Consider the following 17,711-nt stretch of genomic DNA (forward strand, 5'->3'; position numbering starts at 1 on the left):
AGGGCATTGTTGGCTGGACCAGCATTTATTGCCCATCCCTAAATGCTTCGTGGGCAGTTTAAGGTTCAACCACATTGCCACGGGTCTGGGATCACATATAGGACAGACCGGGTAAGGACGGCAGTTTCATGGTCATCATTAGACTTTTGATACCAGATCTTTGGACCTTGGCTTCATTGTCATTGGGTCAAAATCTTGGAACTCTGTCCCTAATGGCACTGAAGGTCTATCCACAGCACATGACCTGCAGCCTTTCATGAAGGCAGCTCTCTAACTGCCTCCAGGGCAACTAATAATTGATAATAAATACTGACCTAGGCAGTGATGGCCTAGTGGTATTCTCACTGGACTGTTAATCCAGAAACCCAGGTAATGTCCTGAGGACCTGCAATGATACCAGGTCCAAAGGTGTGCTGACTAGGTGGATTGGCCATGCTAAATTGCCCACAGTGTTCAGAGGGGTGTGTGGGTTATAGGGGGATGAGTCTGGGTGGGATGCTGCAAGGGGCGGTCTGGACTTGTTAGGCCGAAGGGCCTGTTTCCACACTGCAGGGAATCTAATCTAATCTTTTTGTTCTATTGAATTCAAATGCCATCATCTGCCACAAAAGGATTTGAATGCAGGTCCTCAGGACATTACCTGGGTTTCTGGATTAATAGTCTAGTGATAATATCACTGGGCCATAACTGCCTAGGTCAGGATTTATTATCCATTACTAGTTGCCCTGGAGGCAGTTAGAGAGCTGCCTTCATGAAAGGCTGCAGGTCATGTGCTGTGGATAGACCCTCTGTCCCGAATGGCACAGAGTTCCAATATTTTGACCCAATGACAATGAAGCCAAGGCAATTTATTAACAAGTCAGGATGGTGAGTGCCTTAGAAGGAAATTTACAGGGGGTGGTGCTCCTAGATTGAAGTGGTGACGTGTTTTGAAGGTGCAAAGGATCTTTGGCGAACATCTGCAATGCATCTTGTGGATAATACACACTGCTTGCTACTGAAGGTCGGTGGTAAAGAGAGGGGGATGAGGTGCCAATCAAACAGGCTGCTTTGTCCTGGATACCGTCAAGTTTGAGTGTTGCTGGAACTGCAGTCATCCAGGCAAATAAGTAGTAGTCCATCATAATATCCCTAACCCTAGGGGAACCGGGATCAATAGGAAGAGGGAAAAACTTTCCAGTGGTTGGAGTCACACCTGGTTTAAAAAAAGTTGCCTTCCTGAAGAGAGAGTCACACCAGACTCGAAATGTTTAGTCTGTTTCTCTCTCCGCAGATGCTTCCAGAATTCAGTTTCACCAGGATTCTGAATAGTCCTGATTTCAAACATCTGCAGTGTTCTGCTTTTATACAAAAGGTCAGTCAGTCAGACATTGCAACTCCAGGACGTCTCAGGAGGAGTTCTTCAGGATAGAGTCATAGCCCCAACTACCTTCAACTGTCCCATCAATAAATTTCCCTCCACCATAACGTCAGAATTAGAGATGTTCTGATTGCACAACATTCAGTAACATTTGCGACACCTCAGATAATAAAGCAGCCCGTGTCCAAATGCAGCAAAACCTGGGCAGTATCCAGGTTTGGGCTGAAAGAAAACAAATAACATTCACACAACACAAATGCCAATCAACAACCATCTCAGTCAAGGGTGAATTTAATCATTGTCCCTTTACATTCAATGGCATTAACATCACTGAATCCCCTTTCAGTGGCCTGGGACTTATCATTAACCAGAAACTAAACTGGGCGCACCTTATATATGGCTACAAGGACAGGTCAGAGGCCAGGAATCCCGCAAATAACTCCCCTCCCAAGTCCCTAAAGACAGCCCACCATTTCCATAAGTTTCAGAACACTGATGGACAAAGGCAAGAGTGGTCCAAAAGGAAGAGTGCTGAGTCGGGGAAAAGCCAACTACACTAAAATTTAGCAGGAGCTGGGGAATGTGGATTGGAAGCTGCTGTTTGAGGGTAAATCCACATTTGATATGTGGGAGGCTTTTAAAGAAGGTTGATTAGAGTTCAGGCCAGATACATCTCTTTAAAAATGAGGGACAGAAAGGGAACCATGGACGACAGGTGAAATTGAGAGACTAGCAAAGAGGAAAAAGGAAGCATACATAAGGTCTAGGCAACCGATAACAGTCGAAGCTTTGGAAGAATATCAGGGAAGTAGGATCAATCTGAAATGAAGAATTAAGAGGGCTAAAAGGAGTCATGAAACATCTTTAGCAAACACAGTTAAGGAAAATCCCAAAGCCTTGTATTCATGCATAAGGAGCAGGAGGGTAACTAGAGAAAGGGTTGCCCACTCAAGGACAAAGGAGGGAAGCTATGCGAGGAGTCAGAGAAAATGATTGAGTTTCTTAATGAGTACTTTGCGTCGGTATTCACTGAGGAGTGGGACATGATGTGATAATGGGAACTGCAGATGCTGGAGAATCCAAAGATATTCAACTGTGAAGCTGGATGAACACAACAGGCCAAGCAGCATCTCAGGAGCACAAAAGCTGACATTTCGGGCCTTGACCCTCCATCAGAGAGGAGGATGGGGTGAGGGTTCTGGAATAAATAGGGAGAAAGGGGGAGGCGGACCGAAGACGGAGAAAAAAGAAGATAGGTGGAGAGGAGAGTACAGGTGGGGAGGTAGGGATGGGATAGGTCAGCCCAGGGAAGACTGACAGGTCAAAGGAGGTGGGATGAGGTTAGTAGGTAGGAAATGGAGCAGCGGCTTGGGGTGGGAGGAGGGGATGGGCGAGAGGAAGAACAGGTTTGGGAGGCAGAGACAGGCTGGGCTGGTTTTGGGATACAGTGGGGGGAGGGGATGAACTGGGCTGGTTTTGGGATGCGGTGGGGGGAGGGGAGATTTTGAAGCTGGTGAAGTCCACATTGATACTATTGGGCTGCAGGGTTCCCAAGCGGAATATGAGTTGCTGTTCCTGCAACCTTCGGGTGGCATCATTGTGGCACTGCAGGAGGCCCACGATGGACATGTCATCTAAAGAATGGGAGGGTGAGTTGAAATGGTTCGCGACTGGGAGGTGCAGTTGTTTATTGCGAACCGAGCAGAGGTGTTCTGCAAAGCGGTCCCCAAGCCTCCGCTTGGTTTCCCCAATGTAGAAGGCATACAGCATGCTTTCCTTCATTGGACAGGGTATTGAGTACAAGAGTTGGCAGGTCATGTTACACTTGTGTAGGACTTTGGTTCGGCCACATTTGGAATACTGTGCGCAGTTCTGGTTGCCACATTACCAAAAGGATGTGGAAGCTTTACAGAGGATGCAGAGGAGGTTCACCAGGGTGTTGCCTGGTATGGAGGGCGCTAGCTATGAAGAGAGGTTGAGTAGATTAGGATTACTTTCATTAGAAAGAAGGAGATTGAGGGGGGGGGCCTGAATGAGTTCTACAAAATCATGAGGGGTATAGACAAGGTGGATAGCAAGAAGCTTTTTCTCCAGAGTGGGGGACTTAATTACTTGGGGTCATGATTTCAAGGTGGGAGGGGGAAAAGTTTAAGGGAGATGTGTGTGGAAAGTTCTTTATGCAGATGGCGGTGGGTGCCTGGAACGTGTTGCCAGTGGAGGTGGTAGAGACAGGCACGACAGCGTCATTTAAGATGTATCTAAATAGATACATGAACGGACAGGGAGCAGAGGAATACAGGTCCTTGGAAAATAGGCGACAGGTTTAGCTGGAGGATCTGGTTTGGCACAAACCGAAGGGCCTGCTCCTGTGCTGTAATTTTCTTTGTTTTTTGAAAAAGGTTAGGAATGTGATAGAATATTCCCCATTTGCCTTTTGGGTGCAGTTCCAAAAAATAAACAACTTGACATCATCCAGGACAAAATAGGCTCACTTGAATTACACCACATTCACAGACATCCACTCTCTCCACCACTGAAGCTCACTATTAGTGCCATTGGCAAACTGTACTGCAGAAATTCAACTCGGCTCCCAAGACAACACATCCGAAATCCAGGAGCATCTCAGGAGCACAAAAGCTGACGTTTCGGGCCTAGACCCTTCATCAGAGAGGGGGATGGGGAGAGGGAGCTGGAATAAATAGGGAGAGAGGCGGAGGCGGACCGAAGATGGAGAGTAAAGAAGATAGGTGGAGAGACTATAGGTGGGGAGGTAGGGAGGGGATAGGTCAGTCCAGGGAAGACAGACAGGTCAAGGAGGTGGGATGAGGTTAGTAGGTAGCTGGGGGTGCGGCCTGGGGTGGGAGGAAGGGATGGGTGAGAGGAAGAGCCGGTTAGGGAGGCAGAGACAGGTTGGACTGGTTTTGGGATGCAGTGGGTGGGGGGGGGGGGGGGGGGAAGAGCTGGGCTGGTTGTGTGGTGCAGTGGGGGGAGGGGACGAACTAGGCTGGTTTAGGGATGCAGTAGGGGAAGGGGAGATTTTGAAACTGGTGAAGTCCACATTGATACCATATGGCTGCAGGGTTCCCAGGCGGAATATGAGTTGCTGTTCCTGCAACCTTCGGGTGGCATCATTGTGGCAGTGCAGGAGGCCCATGATGGACATGTCATCTAGAGAATGGGAGGGGGAGTGGAAATGGTTTGCGACTGGGAGGTGCAGTTGTTTGTTGCGAACTGAGCGGAGGTGCTAACCCTAACCCTAACCTCCGCTCAGTTCGCAACAAACAACTGCACCTCCCAGTCGCAAACCATTTCCACTCCCCCTTATTCTCTAGATGACATGTCCATCATGGGCCTCCTGCACTGCCACAATGATGCCACCCGAAGGTTGCAGGAACAGCAACTCATATTCCGCCTGGGAACCCTGCAGCCTAATGGTATCAATGTGGACTTCACCAGTTTCAAAATCTCCCCTTCCCCTACTGCATCCCTAAACCAGCCTAGTTCGTCCCCTCCCCCCACTGCACCACACAACCAGCCCAGCTCTTCCCCCCACCCACTGCATCCCAAAACCAGTCCAACCTGTCTCTGCCTCCCTAACCGGCTCTTCCTCTCACCCATCCCTTCCTCCCACCTCAGGCCGCACCCCCAGCTACCTACTAACCTCATCCCACCTCCTTGACCTGTCCATCTTCCCTGGACTGACCTATCCCCTCCCTACCTCCCCACCTATACTCTCCTCTCCACCTATCTTCTTTTCTCTCCATCTTCGGTCCGCCTCCCCCTCTCCCTGTTTATTCCAGAACCCTCACCCCATTCCCCTCTCTGATGAAGGGTCTAGGCCCGAAACGTCAGCTTTTGCGCTCCTGAGATGCTGCTTGGCCTGCTGTGTTCATCCAGCTTCACACTTTATTATCTTGGATTCTCCAGCATCTGCAGTTCCCATTATCACCCAAGGACATTGGTTCCAGTCGTAGACCGTCCAATTTGTAATAGTCCTACCTTCGCCAGAACCGGTTCCAATGTCCCAAAAATCTGAACCCCTCCCTCCTACACCATCTCTCAAGCCACGCATTAATCCTGGGTATTCTTTCATTTCTGCTCTGACTAGCACATGGCACTGGTAGCAATCCTGAGATTACTACCTTTGAGGTCCTACTTTGTAACTTGGCTCCTAACTCCCTAAATTCTGCTTGTAAGACATCATCCCGTTTTCTGCCTCTATCGTTGGTGCCTATATGCACCACGACAACTGGCTGTTCGCCCTCCCCCTTCAGAATGTTCTGCAGCCGATCGGAGACATCCCTGACCCATGCACCTGGGAGGCAACATACCATTTGGAAGTCCCGTTTTCGACCACAGAACTGCCTATCTACTCCCCTTACAATCGAATCCCCAATGACTATCGCCCTTCCACTCTTTTTCCTGCCCTTCTGTCCAGCAGAGCCAGCCACGGTGCCAAGAACCCGGCTACTGCTGCCTTCCTCTGGAGAGCCAGCTCCCCCAACAGTATCCAAAACGGAATACCTGTTTTAGAGGCTCTGTTGGTTCAGGGCCAACGTTGTTGTGCTGTTCGTCATTTTTATAAATGACCTGGATGAGGGCGGAGAAGGATGGGTTAGTAAATTTGCAGACGACACTAAGGTCGGTGGAGTTGTGGATAGTGACAAAGGATGCTGTAGGTTGCAGAGAGACATAGATAAGCTGCAGAGCTGGCTGAGAGGTGGCAAATGGAGTTTAATGCGGACAAATGAGGTGATGCACTTTGGTAGGAGTAACCGGAAGGCAAAGTACTGGGCTAATGGTAAGATTCTTGGTAGCGTAGATGAGCAGAGAGATCTCAGGGTCCATGTATACAGATCCTTGAAAGTTGCCACCCAGGTTGACAGGGCTGTTAAGAAGGCATACAGTGTTTTAGCTTTTATTAATAGAGGGATCGAGTTCCGGAACCAAGAGATTATGCTACAGCTGTGCAAAACTCTGGTGCGGCCGCACTTGGAGTATTGTGTACAGTTCTGGTCACCACATCATAAGGAGGATGTGGAAGCTTTGGAAAGGGTGCAGAGGAGATTTACTAGGATGTTGCCTGGTATGGAGGGAAGGTCTTACGAGGAAAGGCTGAGGGATTTGAGGCAGTTTTCGTTAGAGAGAAGAAGGTTGAGAGGTAACTTAATTGAGACATATAAAATAATCACAGGGTTAGATAGGGAGAGCCTTTTTCCTAGGATGGCGACGGCGAGCACGAGGGGGCATAGCTTTAAATTGAGGGGTGAAAGATATAGGACAGATGTCAGAGGTAGTTTCTTTACTCAGAGAGTAGTAAGGGAATGGAATGCTTTGCCTGCAACGGTAGTAGATTCGCCAACTTTAGGTACATTTAAGTCATCAATGGACAAGCATATGGACGTACATGGAATAGTGTAGGTTAGATGGGCTTGAGATTGGTACGACAGGTCGGCTCAACATCGAGGGCCGAAGGGTCTGTACTGTGCTGTAATGTTCTATGTTCTAAGATGTTCCAGGGATGAGTGTAAGGTCGGGAAGACAGCACCTGTGGACCTATTGCACTGGTAGGCAATCAAGACAATTTGGTAGGCTGGTACTGATGTGAGCCATGCTCAACCCACAGCACTTCATAATTACCGAGCAGTAGCTATTGAGGCATGCTGCATAGTTTCTCTTTGGCACTGGGGCGATGCTGGCCTTCTTGAAGCAGATGGGGACTTGGGATCGTAATTCGCAGAGGTTGAAGATGTCTACAAATACACCTGCCTGTTGGAGTGCACAGCTGGGGACTCCATCCAGGCCGGTCATGTTCCATGGGCTCACCCTTCAGAAGGCTGATCTAATATCTGTGGCAGTGACTGAGGGTACCAGTGTATCCGAGGTTGGTAGGTCAGGTGATACAGTTTCACTGCCCTTCTGTTCAAAGCGAGAGTAGAACACGTTGAGCTCGTCGGGTAAGGATGTACTGTCACCCATGATTCTGTTCAACTTCGCTTTGTAGCCTGTTATGTCGTGTAAGCTTAACTACCCAAATATATATTGGGATATTAGTAATGCAAAGGGCAGCAAAATGGAAAGCATTCCATTGTATTCAGGTTAATTTTCTACAATCATGTGCCCAATCCAAGAGGAATGGATGCCTTTTTGGACCTGTTTCTTGGAAATAAGGTGGGCCAAGCATCACAAGAGAAATATTTAAGAGATGGTGATCATTGTATTGTGCCGCTTAGGATAGTGGTGGGGATTGGTCAATGCAGAGTAATTATCATAGAGCCAGATCAATGTGGCAAGAAGGGAACTTGGCAGGACAGGCTATAACAAAAAGGTTGGCAGGAGTAACTGTAATTGAGGAATGGTCTGCCTCTAAAGAACTGATGGTTCAGCTGTTGTCAAGGTATATTCCCTCAAACGGAAAAGACAAGACAAATAAATCCAATGCTCCCTGGATGACAAAGATGATAGAAATTAAGATGAAGGAAGGTGTGCTTCTGACAAGTAACGAAAAATACAACCGAGAATCAAGAGAAATACAAAGAAGATTCAGACAGGATGTGAAAAAGCATTCCAGAGAACCAAAGAAATTATGAGAAAAGACTGGCAGCCAATACAAGGGGAATTCTAAAGTTTTCTAAATAGTAAGAGTGGTAAGAGAAGGCATGACGCCAATTGGGGGCTTTACACGTGGAGGCAGAAGTTATGGTTGAGGTGCAAACTAAAGGAAGTAGATGCTACTAAAGCCTACCAGTCACAAGAAGGTTTCAAAATGGGTAAGGAAGTAGTGTTGGATGTTGTCAAGTCACTTGGAGCAGATGAAATGCATTCGAAGATATTGAAGGAAGCGACAATGGAAATTGCAGAGACGCTGACCTTAATCTTTCAGTCTTTATAAAAACCCAAAAGAATTGTGGATCCTGTAAATCAGGAGCAAAAACAGAAATTGCTGGAAAAGGACAGATCAGACAGCATCTGTGGAGAAAAAAACCCGAGTTAACGTTTCAGGTCCGGTGGCCCTTCTGAAATGTTAACTCTGATTTTTCTTCACAGATGCAGCCAAACCTGCTGAGCTTTTCCAGCAACTTCTGTCTTTGTTCCATCTTTCAGTCTTCCTTAGACTCGGAGGCAACACCAAAAGACTGGAGAATTGCAAATATCATCTTTGAACATTTTTTTGTACAAGAGTATAAGTGCAGCAATTTATAGACTAGTCAGTTTAATAAATACTGGTGAAGATGCTTCTAGAAATAGTTATTCAGAAGAGTTAGTAGTCACATGGTAAAAGATGAGTTGATTAGGAAAAGCTAGACTAAATTTCTAAAAGAGCAGTGGTGTTTAAATCACAAAAATTGCTGAGAAACTGAACAGGTTTGGCAGCATCAGTGAACAGAAAACACAGTTAACATTTCAAGTCCCGTTAACTTTAAGGTCAGTAACCCCTTCAGGTATTAATGGCTAACTTGAAGTTTTTTTTGAAGAGGTAACAGAAGCAGTTGATGAGGAATACTATTAATGTGATATGCATCAATTTCCAAGCAGCATTTAACACAGTCCTACACATATTTAAGAGAAAAGTTATGGATCACGGAATAAAAAGGAACGTTAGCAACATGGATACAAAATTGGCTCAGCGACAGAAACGGTCAATGGATATTTTCACACTGTTAGAAGGTTTGCAGTGGAGTTCCCCAGGGATTGTTAATGCGACCCTTGTTAGACAGATTACGTGTTAATGATCTGGGTACCTGGGTGTGCAGGGGATAATTTCAAACTTTACTGATGATACAAAACTTGGAATTATTCTAAGAGAGGGGGACAGTGTTGAACTTCAAAAAAACAGAAAAGTTGGTGGAATTGGTAGGTAGGTAGCCGATGAAGGTCAAAATGGAGGAGCATGAGGCATTTTGGGAGGAAGAACATGAACAAACAATATAATTTAAGGAGTACAATTTTACAAGGAGTGCAGAAGCAGAGGGACCAGCACGCATGCACAACTGTACATCTTCAAATTTTGCTTCTGTACCTGCATCAAAACAGTTCCTCTGGCAATTCATTCCACACTCAAACTGCTCTGTGTTAAAACATTGCACCTCAGGACCTTTCTAAATCTGTCTCTGTGTGTCTCTGTGTGTCTCTGTGTGTCTCTGTGTGTCTCTGTGTGTCTCTGTGTGTCTCTGTGTGTCTCTGTGTGTCTCTGTGTGTCTCTGTGTGTCTCTGTGTGTCTCTGTGTGTCTCTGTGTGTCTCTGTGTGTCTCTGTGTGTCTCTGTGTGTCTCTGTGTGTCTCTGTGTGTCTCAAGCTCTCTTTTCCCAGCAAGATCCTGGTAAATCTTCTGAACCCTTTCCACTTTAACAATATCTTTCATATAGTAGGGTGGCCAGAACTGTACACAATACACTGGGCTCACCAGTGTCCTGCAGAACCACAACATGAAATCCCAACTCCTACATTCACTGGTTTGAGCAATGAAGGCAAGTGAGCTAAATGCCCCAACTACTCAATCTACCAGAGACACAACTTTCAAAAGAATTACATACTTGAACCCCAAGGTCTCTGTTCTAAAACACTCCCCAAGGCAAACTTAATAAACCATACCTCTTATGTTACCATAACAATCATTTATAAGTAACAAACAACAGTGGACCCAGCACCAATTACTATAGAATACTGCTGATCGCAGGCCTCCAGTCCTTACAACTCTCCACCACCACTGTCTGCTACCAATTTTATATCCTATTGGCAAGTTCTCCCCGAATCCCATGTGATCTAATGTTTGTGATTAGCATACCATGAAAAACCTTGTCAAAGCCTTTACTAAAAGTCCATGTAGACAAATGCCTATCACTCTGCCCTTATCCATCTGTTTTGTTACATTCTCAAAAAACTCAATCAAATTTGAGAGACATGATTTCCCAAGCACAAAGCCTGACTGGACAAGGTGCTGATGAGAGCACATGTGGAGTAATGAGACCCATTTTCACCCCTTTATTGAAGAGAAGATGTCATTTCAGTTCAGACAAGATTCACTGGAACAATCCCTGGTATGGAAAAATGGCCTTGAGAGCAAAAGTTAAACAGATACAGATTGTACTCATTGGCATTTAGAAGAATGACAGTTGATCTCATTAATACATAGGGTACTTATGTGGTTTGACAGAGTAAATGCTGCAAGGATGTCTTCGTTCATGGGACAGTCTAGATCAGAGGACTAGAATAAAGGATGTCAATTTACAGGCAGGAAGAGGAATTTCTTCTCTGAGGGTTGATAATCATTGGAACTTCTTGCCATAGAGAACTTGGCGGGGGGGGGGGGGGGGGGGGGGGAGAAGAAAAGAGGTGTGGGGTTAGAATCCCTGTGTACATTTAAGGCAGAGATAGATCGATATTTTTACTCAGTAGTAGAATAGAGGATCACAGGGAAATGACAGCAAAGTGGATGCAAGAAATGTCAGCTCAGCCATGATTCTATTGAGCAGTGGAGCAGGCTCAAGGGGTCAAACTGCATACAGTTGTTTGTATTACTTGCGTAATGTGAACACATTTGAGTGAGCACAGAAGAGATTTACAAAAATGGTTCTAAAACAAGAAATTTCAGTTGCTGATAAATTAGAGAAGGTGGGATTGATCTACTTGGACAGGATTGAGCTAAAGGGAGATCTAGTATTGGTTTGCAAAATTGAGTGTGCTGGATAAACTAGATAGGAAGCAATCGTTTGAGCCAATAAAAGGAATGACAAGAGGGCACTGATTTAAAGTGATTTGCAAAAGAAGCAAACGCAAGATAAGGAAAAACTTTTACACACAATATGTGATTGAGGTCTGGAATACACTGCCTGGATGTCACTGAAGCACGCTGCATTGAGGCATCCAAGAGGGCATCAAGTGATTATTTAAAGAGAGACAATGTAAAAGAGCATAGAAAGAAGTCAGGAGAATGGCATTATGTCATGGTGCTCATCATTTGGACAGCCATAGTTGTCACAATGGGCTGAACGGCCTACTCCATTGTGATTTACCCAACATTCCCATGTTAGTTTCAGGGGAGGAAGCCCTACCACCCAAACCAAATAGAGCAGAGTGACAGTACACAAAGTGTTAACGGGAATCAATGACGATCAGGGGTAGTCAGGAATGTAGAGCTCAGACTGTAATCAGATCTGTTGTGATCACGTTGAATTCAGCATAGAACAGAGGGGCCAAATGGTCTACTCCTGCTTGTAATTTGTATGTCCATAAAATGCGAAAGTGGGAAAAACATTACCAAGATCGTTCTTTCAAACAAATCATCTGAATTCAAAAACATTCCACAGCCACTACCCAAGTCTCGGCTGCCTTAGTACAGACAGCAGCAGAGCTAGCCTGTGTTGACAGCAGCCGAGACGCAGTTCAATGCTCCCAACATTCTGAAATTTTTCAGTGATTCAGTCATGCATTTTTGTTATTGTTGAAAGTGCTGCGGAACTACACTGCAGAAGTCGAAGACCTTGGTGGTCCCTGAAGGACTTGAGCAAAATAGCCAAGCCCTTTGTTCATGTGGAGAATGCAATCCATTTGGCCATTCAAACAAGAAATAAAAGCAACAGGCCTGGGAAGGGTAAGAAGAGAAAGAGAGATGAAACAGAAAGAAAAAATAGCTTTGGCCTAATTACATTTACCAGCATTTTCCTCAGCCAGCTACAGATGAACAATTCCTTGCTTAAATGCCTGATGGTGAATGTTAAGATGCAATGCAGTGATTAAACATGTTTGAACTGATCTGTGAACTTTTGAAACTGGTTAGCAGATTGGTCTGTGAACATTATTATCCAAACTAATACCACTAAACCTGGTTGGATTGTTGATAGATTTTTTGCAAATACTCAGTATATCTACTCAATCTGTAAAGATGACAGGTTAAGCTTGGCTGAAATATTCAGGAACTTAAAAGAGATTCATATGCACTTTCAATGGCAAGAATCACATGCAGTATTCTACATCATTGTAGCTTGCCCAACCCAGTCTCCCTTACAGTTACACAAATAAAATACAGGAACAGATTGACACTCTAAAAACTCTTCCCAATGCACACACAGCTTTGCATAAAAGCTTTCTCTTATTGTGAAGAAAAATGAGCATTCTCTCAATTAAAAACAGGCATGGAATAACAAAGACAAACAAACATATACCCAAAGAAACAGCTATGGCCAAAGGCCAAAACAAAAATACAACTCATGTGAAATACAAAAGATACTGTCATATACACTTCACTTAATCATTCCATCCCAACCTGAATTCAGGGTCCTGTTGAGCTCACTGTAAGAAAATCCCTCCAAGTTCTCCTTCAAAATGCTCCCAGCATCAAGCCCCTATCAAACTCAGACAGTGTGTGGCCCAGTAACCCACACAGTCTGTCATAGCAAAGACCAAGAGGTGTCTGTTTCCTTCTACCTACAATTAGAAACACTTGCTCAGCATCTTTACAAAGGAATGACCACACAGCCATAGTATTCAGGATACCAAACTTTTAACAGTTAAGAGTAACGTTAGAAAAGTGATTGGATTCTGAATTCACAGCAGCCAAACCATCAATGGGAGGAAAGGGCAGTTACCCTTTCTTCTTCCCTCACCCAGACAGCAAAACTCACTAAACCAGCAAAACAATGACCTCAAGATCCCATAACTTATTCACGAAGGAACTGAAGTAGAGGCTGTTCTCTCCAACCTCAGGACCCCCTCCCCATCAAACCCCGCAACAAACCCCACAACCTATACAGCCATCTCAGACAACAGTCCTAAAGAGCAGACCAACCCAGTACCTCCTGGCCGACAAGCACTCCCTTCTCGACAGCCACCCTTTTCTAGCTCCTCTTCAAAAAGGCACCCAACCCCACAAGCTCCTGGGTGCCCAGAGAGACCCCTATTCCAATTGCTCAGTGACCCTCCCCACCCCTTCAATGACCAATCAACATGCCCACAGTTAGATCCCCCTTCTCGATGGTCCTCCACCCGCAGTATTTTTCACTGTTCTGGTTCAGTTGCAATTTCCCATTGTCAAATATACAAAGCAGGATTTTTTTTCTGCAGTTCCCTCCCACAGCAGAGCCGTAGCCCGGCCTCACTAACCCCCGCCCCAGGCTGTCACTTACTCTCCTTGCCTTGCTGGCGGATATTGCCATGGCTGATAGCCCTCGGGCTGGAAGCTTGCAGCAGTTCCGAGCAGTTTCGGTTTGGGAGCTCAGACCGAGTGGAGCCGCAGAGCAGGACAACGGCCAGAGCCAGGGTGCACTTAGGGAGCGGGGACATAGCGTGAGTAGGGCCGGGTCCAACAAACACCGAAGCGGCCGGACTCCGCTCTCCGGGGAGGGGGTGTGGGGGGTGCGGCCAGGGAAAAGTTCACAAAGAGCTGCAGGAACACACAGCCGGGATCTCAGCGCGGCCGCCACGCGTTATCCGATCCAGAGTCCATCACCGCAAGGCCTGCACCGACACAGCGAGCGGCGGCGGTCTCCATAGGCCGCCCGGAGCTTCTTACACCGCTCCCGGTTAAGGGACGCACTGGGACGGGATCCCCAACTTTGTAACCGCGGAGCCGACTCTCAGGCTAAACTTTATCGCGCGACCATTGGCTAACCGTGAACGTCAATCATCAGGGCCATTCACCTGATTGAATAAAGGAAACGTTAAGGCGGGCCTTAGACACTAAATTAATGAATGAAATTTGGTGAGAAAGCGGCTCATTCACACGCGAAGAGCCGGAGGAACAAAGGAGCAGAGAGGCAGTGCAGTGCAGCGCAGCACTCTCCTTCCTATTTTGGTCCAGTGTAAAATAATGAAAAATGGAAAGATATGGGCTCGGGACATGGGTAACGCCGAAGGAGCTGCGGATGCAGGAAATCAGAAAAAAATGGAAGTTGCTGAGAAAACTTAGCAGGTCTGGCAGAATCTGTGCAGAGAAAACAGAGTTGAAGTTTCAGGTCCAATGAGCCTTCTTCTGAACACATGGGTTTGATGTCTGCCATGGCAGAAGGAGAAATTTGAATTAAATGATTTAAGTACCAGAGTTGAATGTTGTATAATGAAACTGTCATAAAAACATCTGATTAAGTAGTCAAGATAACAAAGTGTGTAGCTGGATGAACACAGCAGGCCAAGCAGCATCTCAGGAACACAAAAGCTGACGTTTCAGGCTTAGACCCTTCCTCAGGGTCTAGGCCCAAAATGTCTGCTTTTGTGCTCCTGAGATGCTGCTTGGCCTGCTGTGTTCATCCAGCTACACACTTTGTTATCTTGGATTCTCCAGCATCTGCAGTCCCCATTATCTCTCTCAGTCTACACATCACTTCAGAGACAAATCAATGTGGTTGAATCTTAACTCAGAATCACAGAATTGTTACACCACAAAAAGAGGTAATTCGCCCTTAACACCTACTTTGTTTCTGTTACCTAGTGTTAATCTTCGGCCTTATTTCTCATTTGTCTGCACACCATTTCTATTCAAATAATCATCTAATGTAGATGATTTAACACATTTCCATAACTGCATCGAATGATGATCCTCGTTCCCATTCAAAAAATTCTGCTTAAACAGATAGTTCTAGCTTCTGTGTGACTCATGGCTTTAGCTATCATAAAGTCAGGGAGACATACAGCACAGAAACAGATCCTTCGGTCCAACTTGTCCAGACTGACCAGATATCTCAAACTGATTAAGTTCCATTTGCCAGCATGGGGCCCATATCCCTCTAAACTCTTCCTCTTCCTGTACCCATCCTGATGCCTTATAAATGTTGTAAATGTATCCAGCTCCACCACTTCCTCTGGCAGTTTATTCCATACACACACCACCCTCATGTGAAAATGTTGACCCTCAGGTCCATTTTCAAATATTTCCAGTTTCACCTTCAACCTTTGCCCCCTAGTTTTAAACTCCCCTACCGTTGGAAAAAGACCTTGGCTATTCACCCTATCCATGCCCCACATGATTTTATAAGCCTGTATAAAGTCACCCCTCAGCCTCCAACACTCGAGGGAAAATAGCCCCAGCCTATTCAGCCTCTTCCTAACCCTAAAGCTTAAACCGTCCAATCCCAGCAACATCCTTGAAAAGAGAGAATGGGAACTGCAGATGCTGGAGAATCCAAGATAACTAAGTGTGGAGTTGGATGAACACAGCAGGCCAAGCAGCATCTCAGGAGGACAAAAGCTGACATTTCAGGCCTAGACCCTTCAGAAAAGGGAGAAGGGGAGAGGGTTCTGAAATGAATATGGAGAGATGGGGAGGCTGATCGAAGATGGACAGAGGAGAAGATAGGTGGAGAGGAGATAGACAAGCTAAAGGGGCAGGGATGGAGCCTGTAGAGGTGAGTATAGGTGGGGAGGTAGGGAGGGGATAGGTCAGCCCGGGGAGGATGGACAGGTCAAGGGGGCGGGATGAGTTTAGTAGGTAGGAAATGGAGGTGCGGCTTGAGGTTGGACGAGGGGATAGATGAGAGGAAGAACAGGTTAGGGAGGCAAGGATGAGCTGGGCTGGTTTTGGGATGCAATGCGGGGGAAGGGAGATTTTGAAGCTTGTGAAATCCACATTGATACCACTGGGCTGCAGCGTTCCGAAGCAGAATATGAGTTACCTACACTGGCCCTAAACCCCACCTCTTCCTCCGTTACATTGATGACTGTATCAACACCGCCTCATGCTCCCAAGAGGAGCACGAACAGTTCGTCCACTTCACCAACACCTTCCACCCCAACCTCAAGTTCACCTGGACCATCTCCAACACATCCCTCACCTTCCTGGAGCTCTCTGTCTCCATCTCAGGCAACCACCTAGAAACCGATATCCATTTCAAGCCCACCGTCTCCCACAGCTACCTAGAATACACCTCCTCCCACCCACCTTCCTGCAAAAATTCCATTCCCTATTCCCAATTCCTTTGCCTCCGCCGCATCTGCTCCCAGGATGAGGCATTCCACTCCCATACATCTCAGATGTCCTCATTCTTAAGGACCACAACCTCCCCCCCTGTAGTGGTCGAGAATGCCCTCGACCGTGTCTCCCGTATTTCCCGCAACACATCCCTCACACCCCGCCCCCTTAATAACCACCAAAAGAGAATCCCCCTAGTCCTCACATACCACCTCACCAACCTCCGGATACAACGCATCATCCTCCGACACTTCCGCCATCTACAACCCAACCCCACTACCAAAGGCAATTTTCCATCCCCACCCTTGTCAACTTTCCGGAGAGACCATTCTCTCCATAACTCCCTTGTCCGCTCCACACTCCCCTCCAGCCCCACCACACCCGGCACTTTCCCCTGAAACAGCAGGAAGTGCCACACTTGCCCCCACACCTCCTCCCTCACCCCCATCCCAGGCTACAAGGAGAGTTTCCACGTCAAGCAGATGTTCACCTGCATATCTGCCAATGTGGTATACTGCATCCGCTGTACCCGTTGTGACTTCCTCTACATCGGGGAAACCAAGCGGAGGCTTCGGTTCCGCTTTGCAGAACACCTACACTCGGTTCGCAATAAACAACTGCATTTCCCAGTCGCAAACCATTTCAACTCCCCCTCCCATTCCTTAGATGACACGTCTATCCTGGGCTTCCTGCAGTGCAACAATGATGCCACCCAAAGGTTGGAGGAACCGCAACTCATATTCCGCTTGGGAACGCTGCAGCCCAATGGTATCAATGTGGATTTCACTATCTTAATAATCTCCCCTCCCCCAATTGCATCCCAAAACCAGCCCAGCTTGTCCCGCCTCCCTAACCTGTTCTTCCTTTCACCTATCCCCTCCTCCCACCTCAAGCTGACCTCCATCTCCTACCTAACCTCATCCTGCCCCCTTGACCTGTCCGTCCTCCCCGGACTGATCTATCCCCTCCCTACCTCCCTACCTATACTCACCTCTACAGGCTCCATCCCCACCCCTTTAACCTGTCTCCTCTCCACCTATCTTCTCCTCCATCCATCATCGATCCACCTCCCCCCACTCCATATTTATTTCAGAACCCTATCCGCATCCCCCTTTTCTGATGAAGGGTCTAGGCCCGAAATGTCAGCTTTTGTGCTCCTAAGATGCTGCTTGGCCTGCTGTATTCATCCAGCTCCACACTTTGCTATCTAACATCCTTGAAGATCTTTTCTGAACCCCTTCAAGTTTAACAACATCTTTCCTGTAGGAGGGAGACCAGAATTGAACACTATGTTCTAAAAGAGGCCTCACCAACGTCCTGTACAGCTGCAACATTGCATCCCAATTCCAATACTCAATGCACTGGCCAATGAAGGCAATTATGCCAGATGCTTTCTTCACCATCCTGTCTACCTGCAACTCCAATTTCAAGAAACTGTACACCTGCATCCCAA

The 17,711-nt window shown here is 46.7% G+C and overlaps 1 protein-coding gene across 2 annotated transcripts in view; it reads right to left on the bottom strand.

Annotated features, from left to right (window-relative positions):
- LOC125458723 (glypican-6-like) overlaps positions 1-13,939 on the bottom strand; it is a 141,479-nt gene extending 127,540 nt beyond the window's left edge. For both annotated transcript variants that reach the window (XM_059651300.1, XM_059651299.1), the window contains exon 1: positions 13,482-13,939. In XM_059651300.1, coding sequence (XP_059507283.1) covers positions 13,482-13,638 — 157 coding nt within the window. In that variant the 5' untranslated portion in view covers positions 13,639-13,939. The remainder of the gene's footprint in view (positions 1-13,481) is intronic.
- Between the last annotated feature and the right edge of the window lie 3,772 nt (positions 13,940-17,711).

This window comes from Stegostoma tigrinum, chromosome 15, assembly GCF_030684315.1.
Source record: "Stegostoma tigrinum isolate sSteTig4 chromosome 15, sSteTig4.hap1, whole genome shotgun sequence".
In the NCBI taxonomy this organism is placed as follows: Eukaryota; Metazoa; Chordata; class Chondrichthyes; order Orectolobiformes; family Stegostomatidae; genus Stegostoma; species Stegostoma tigrinum.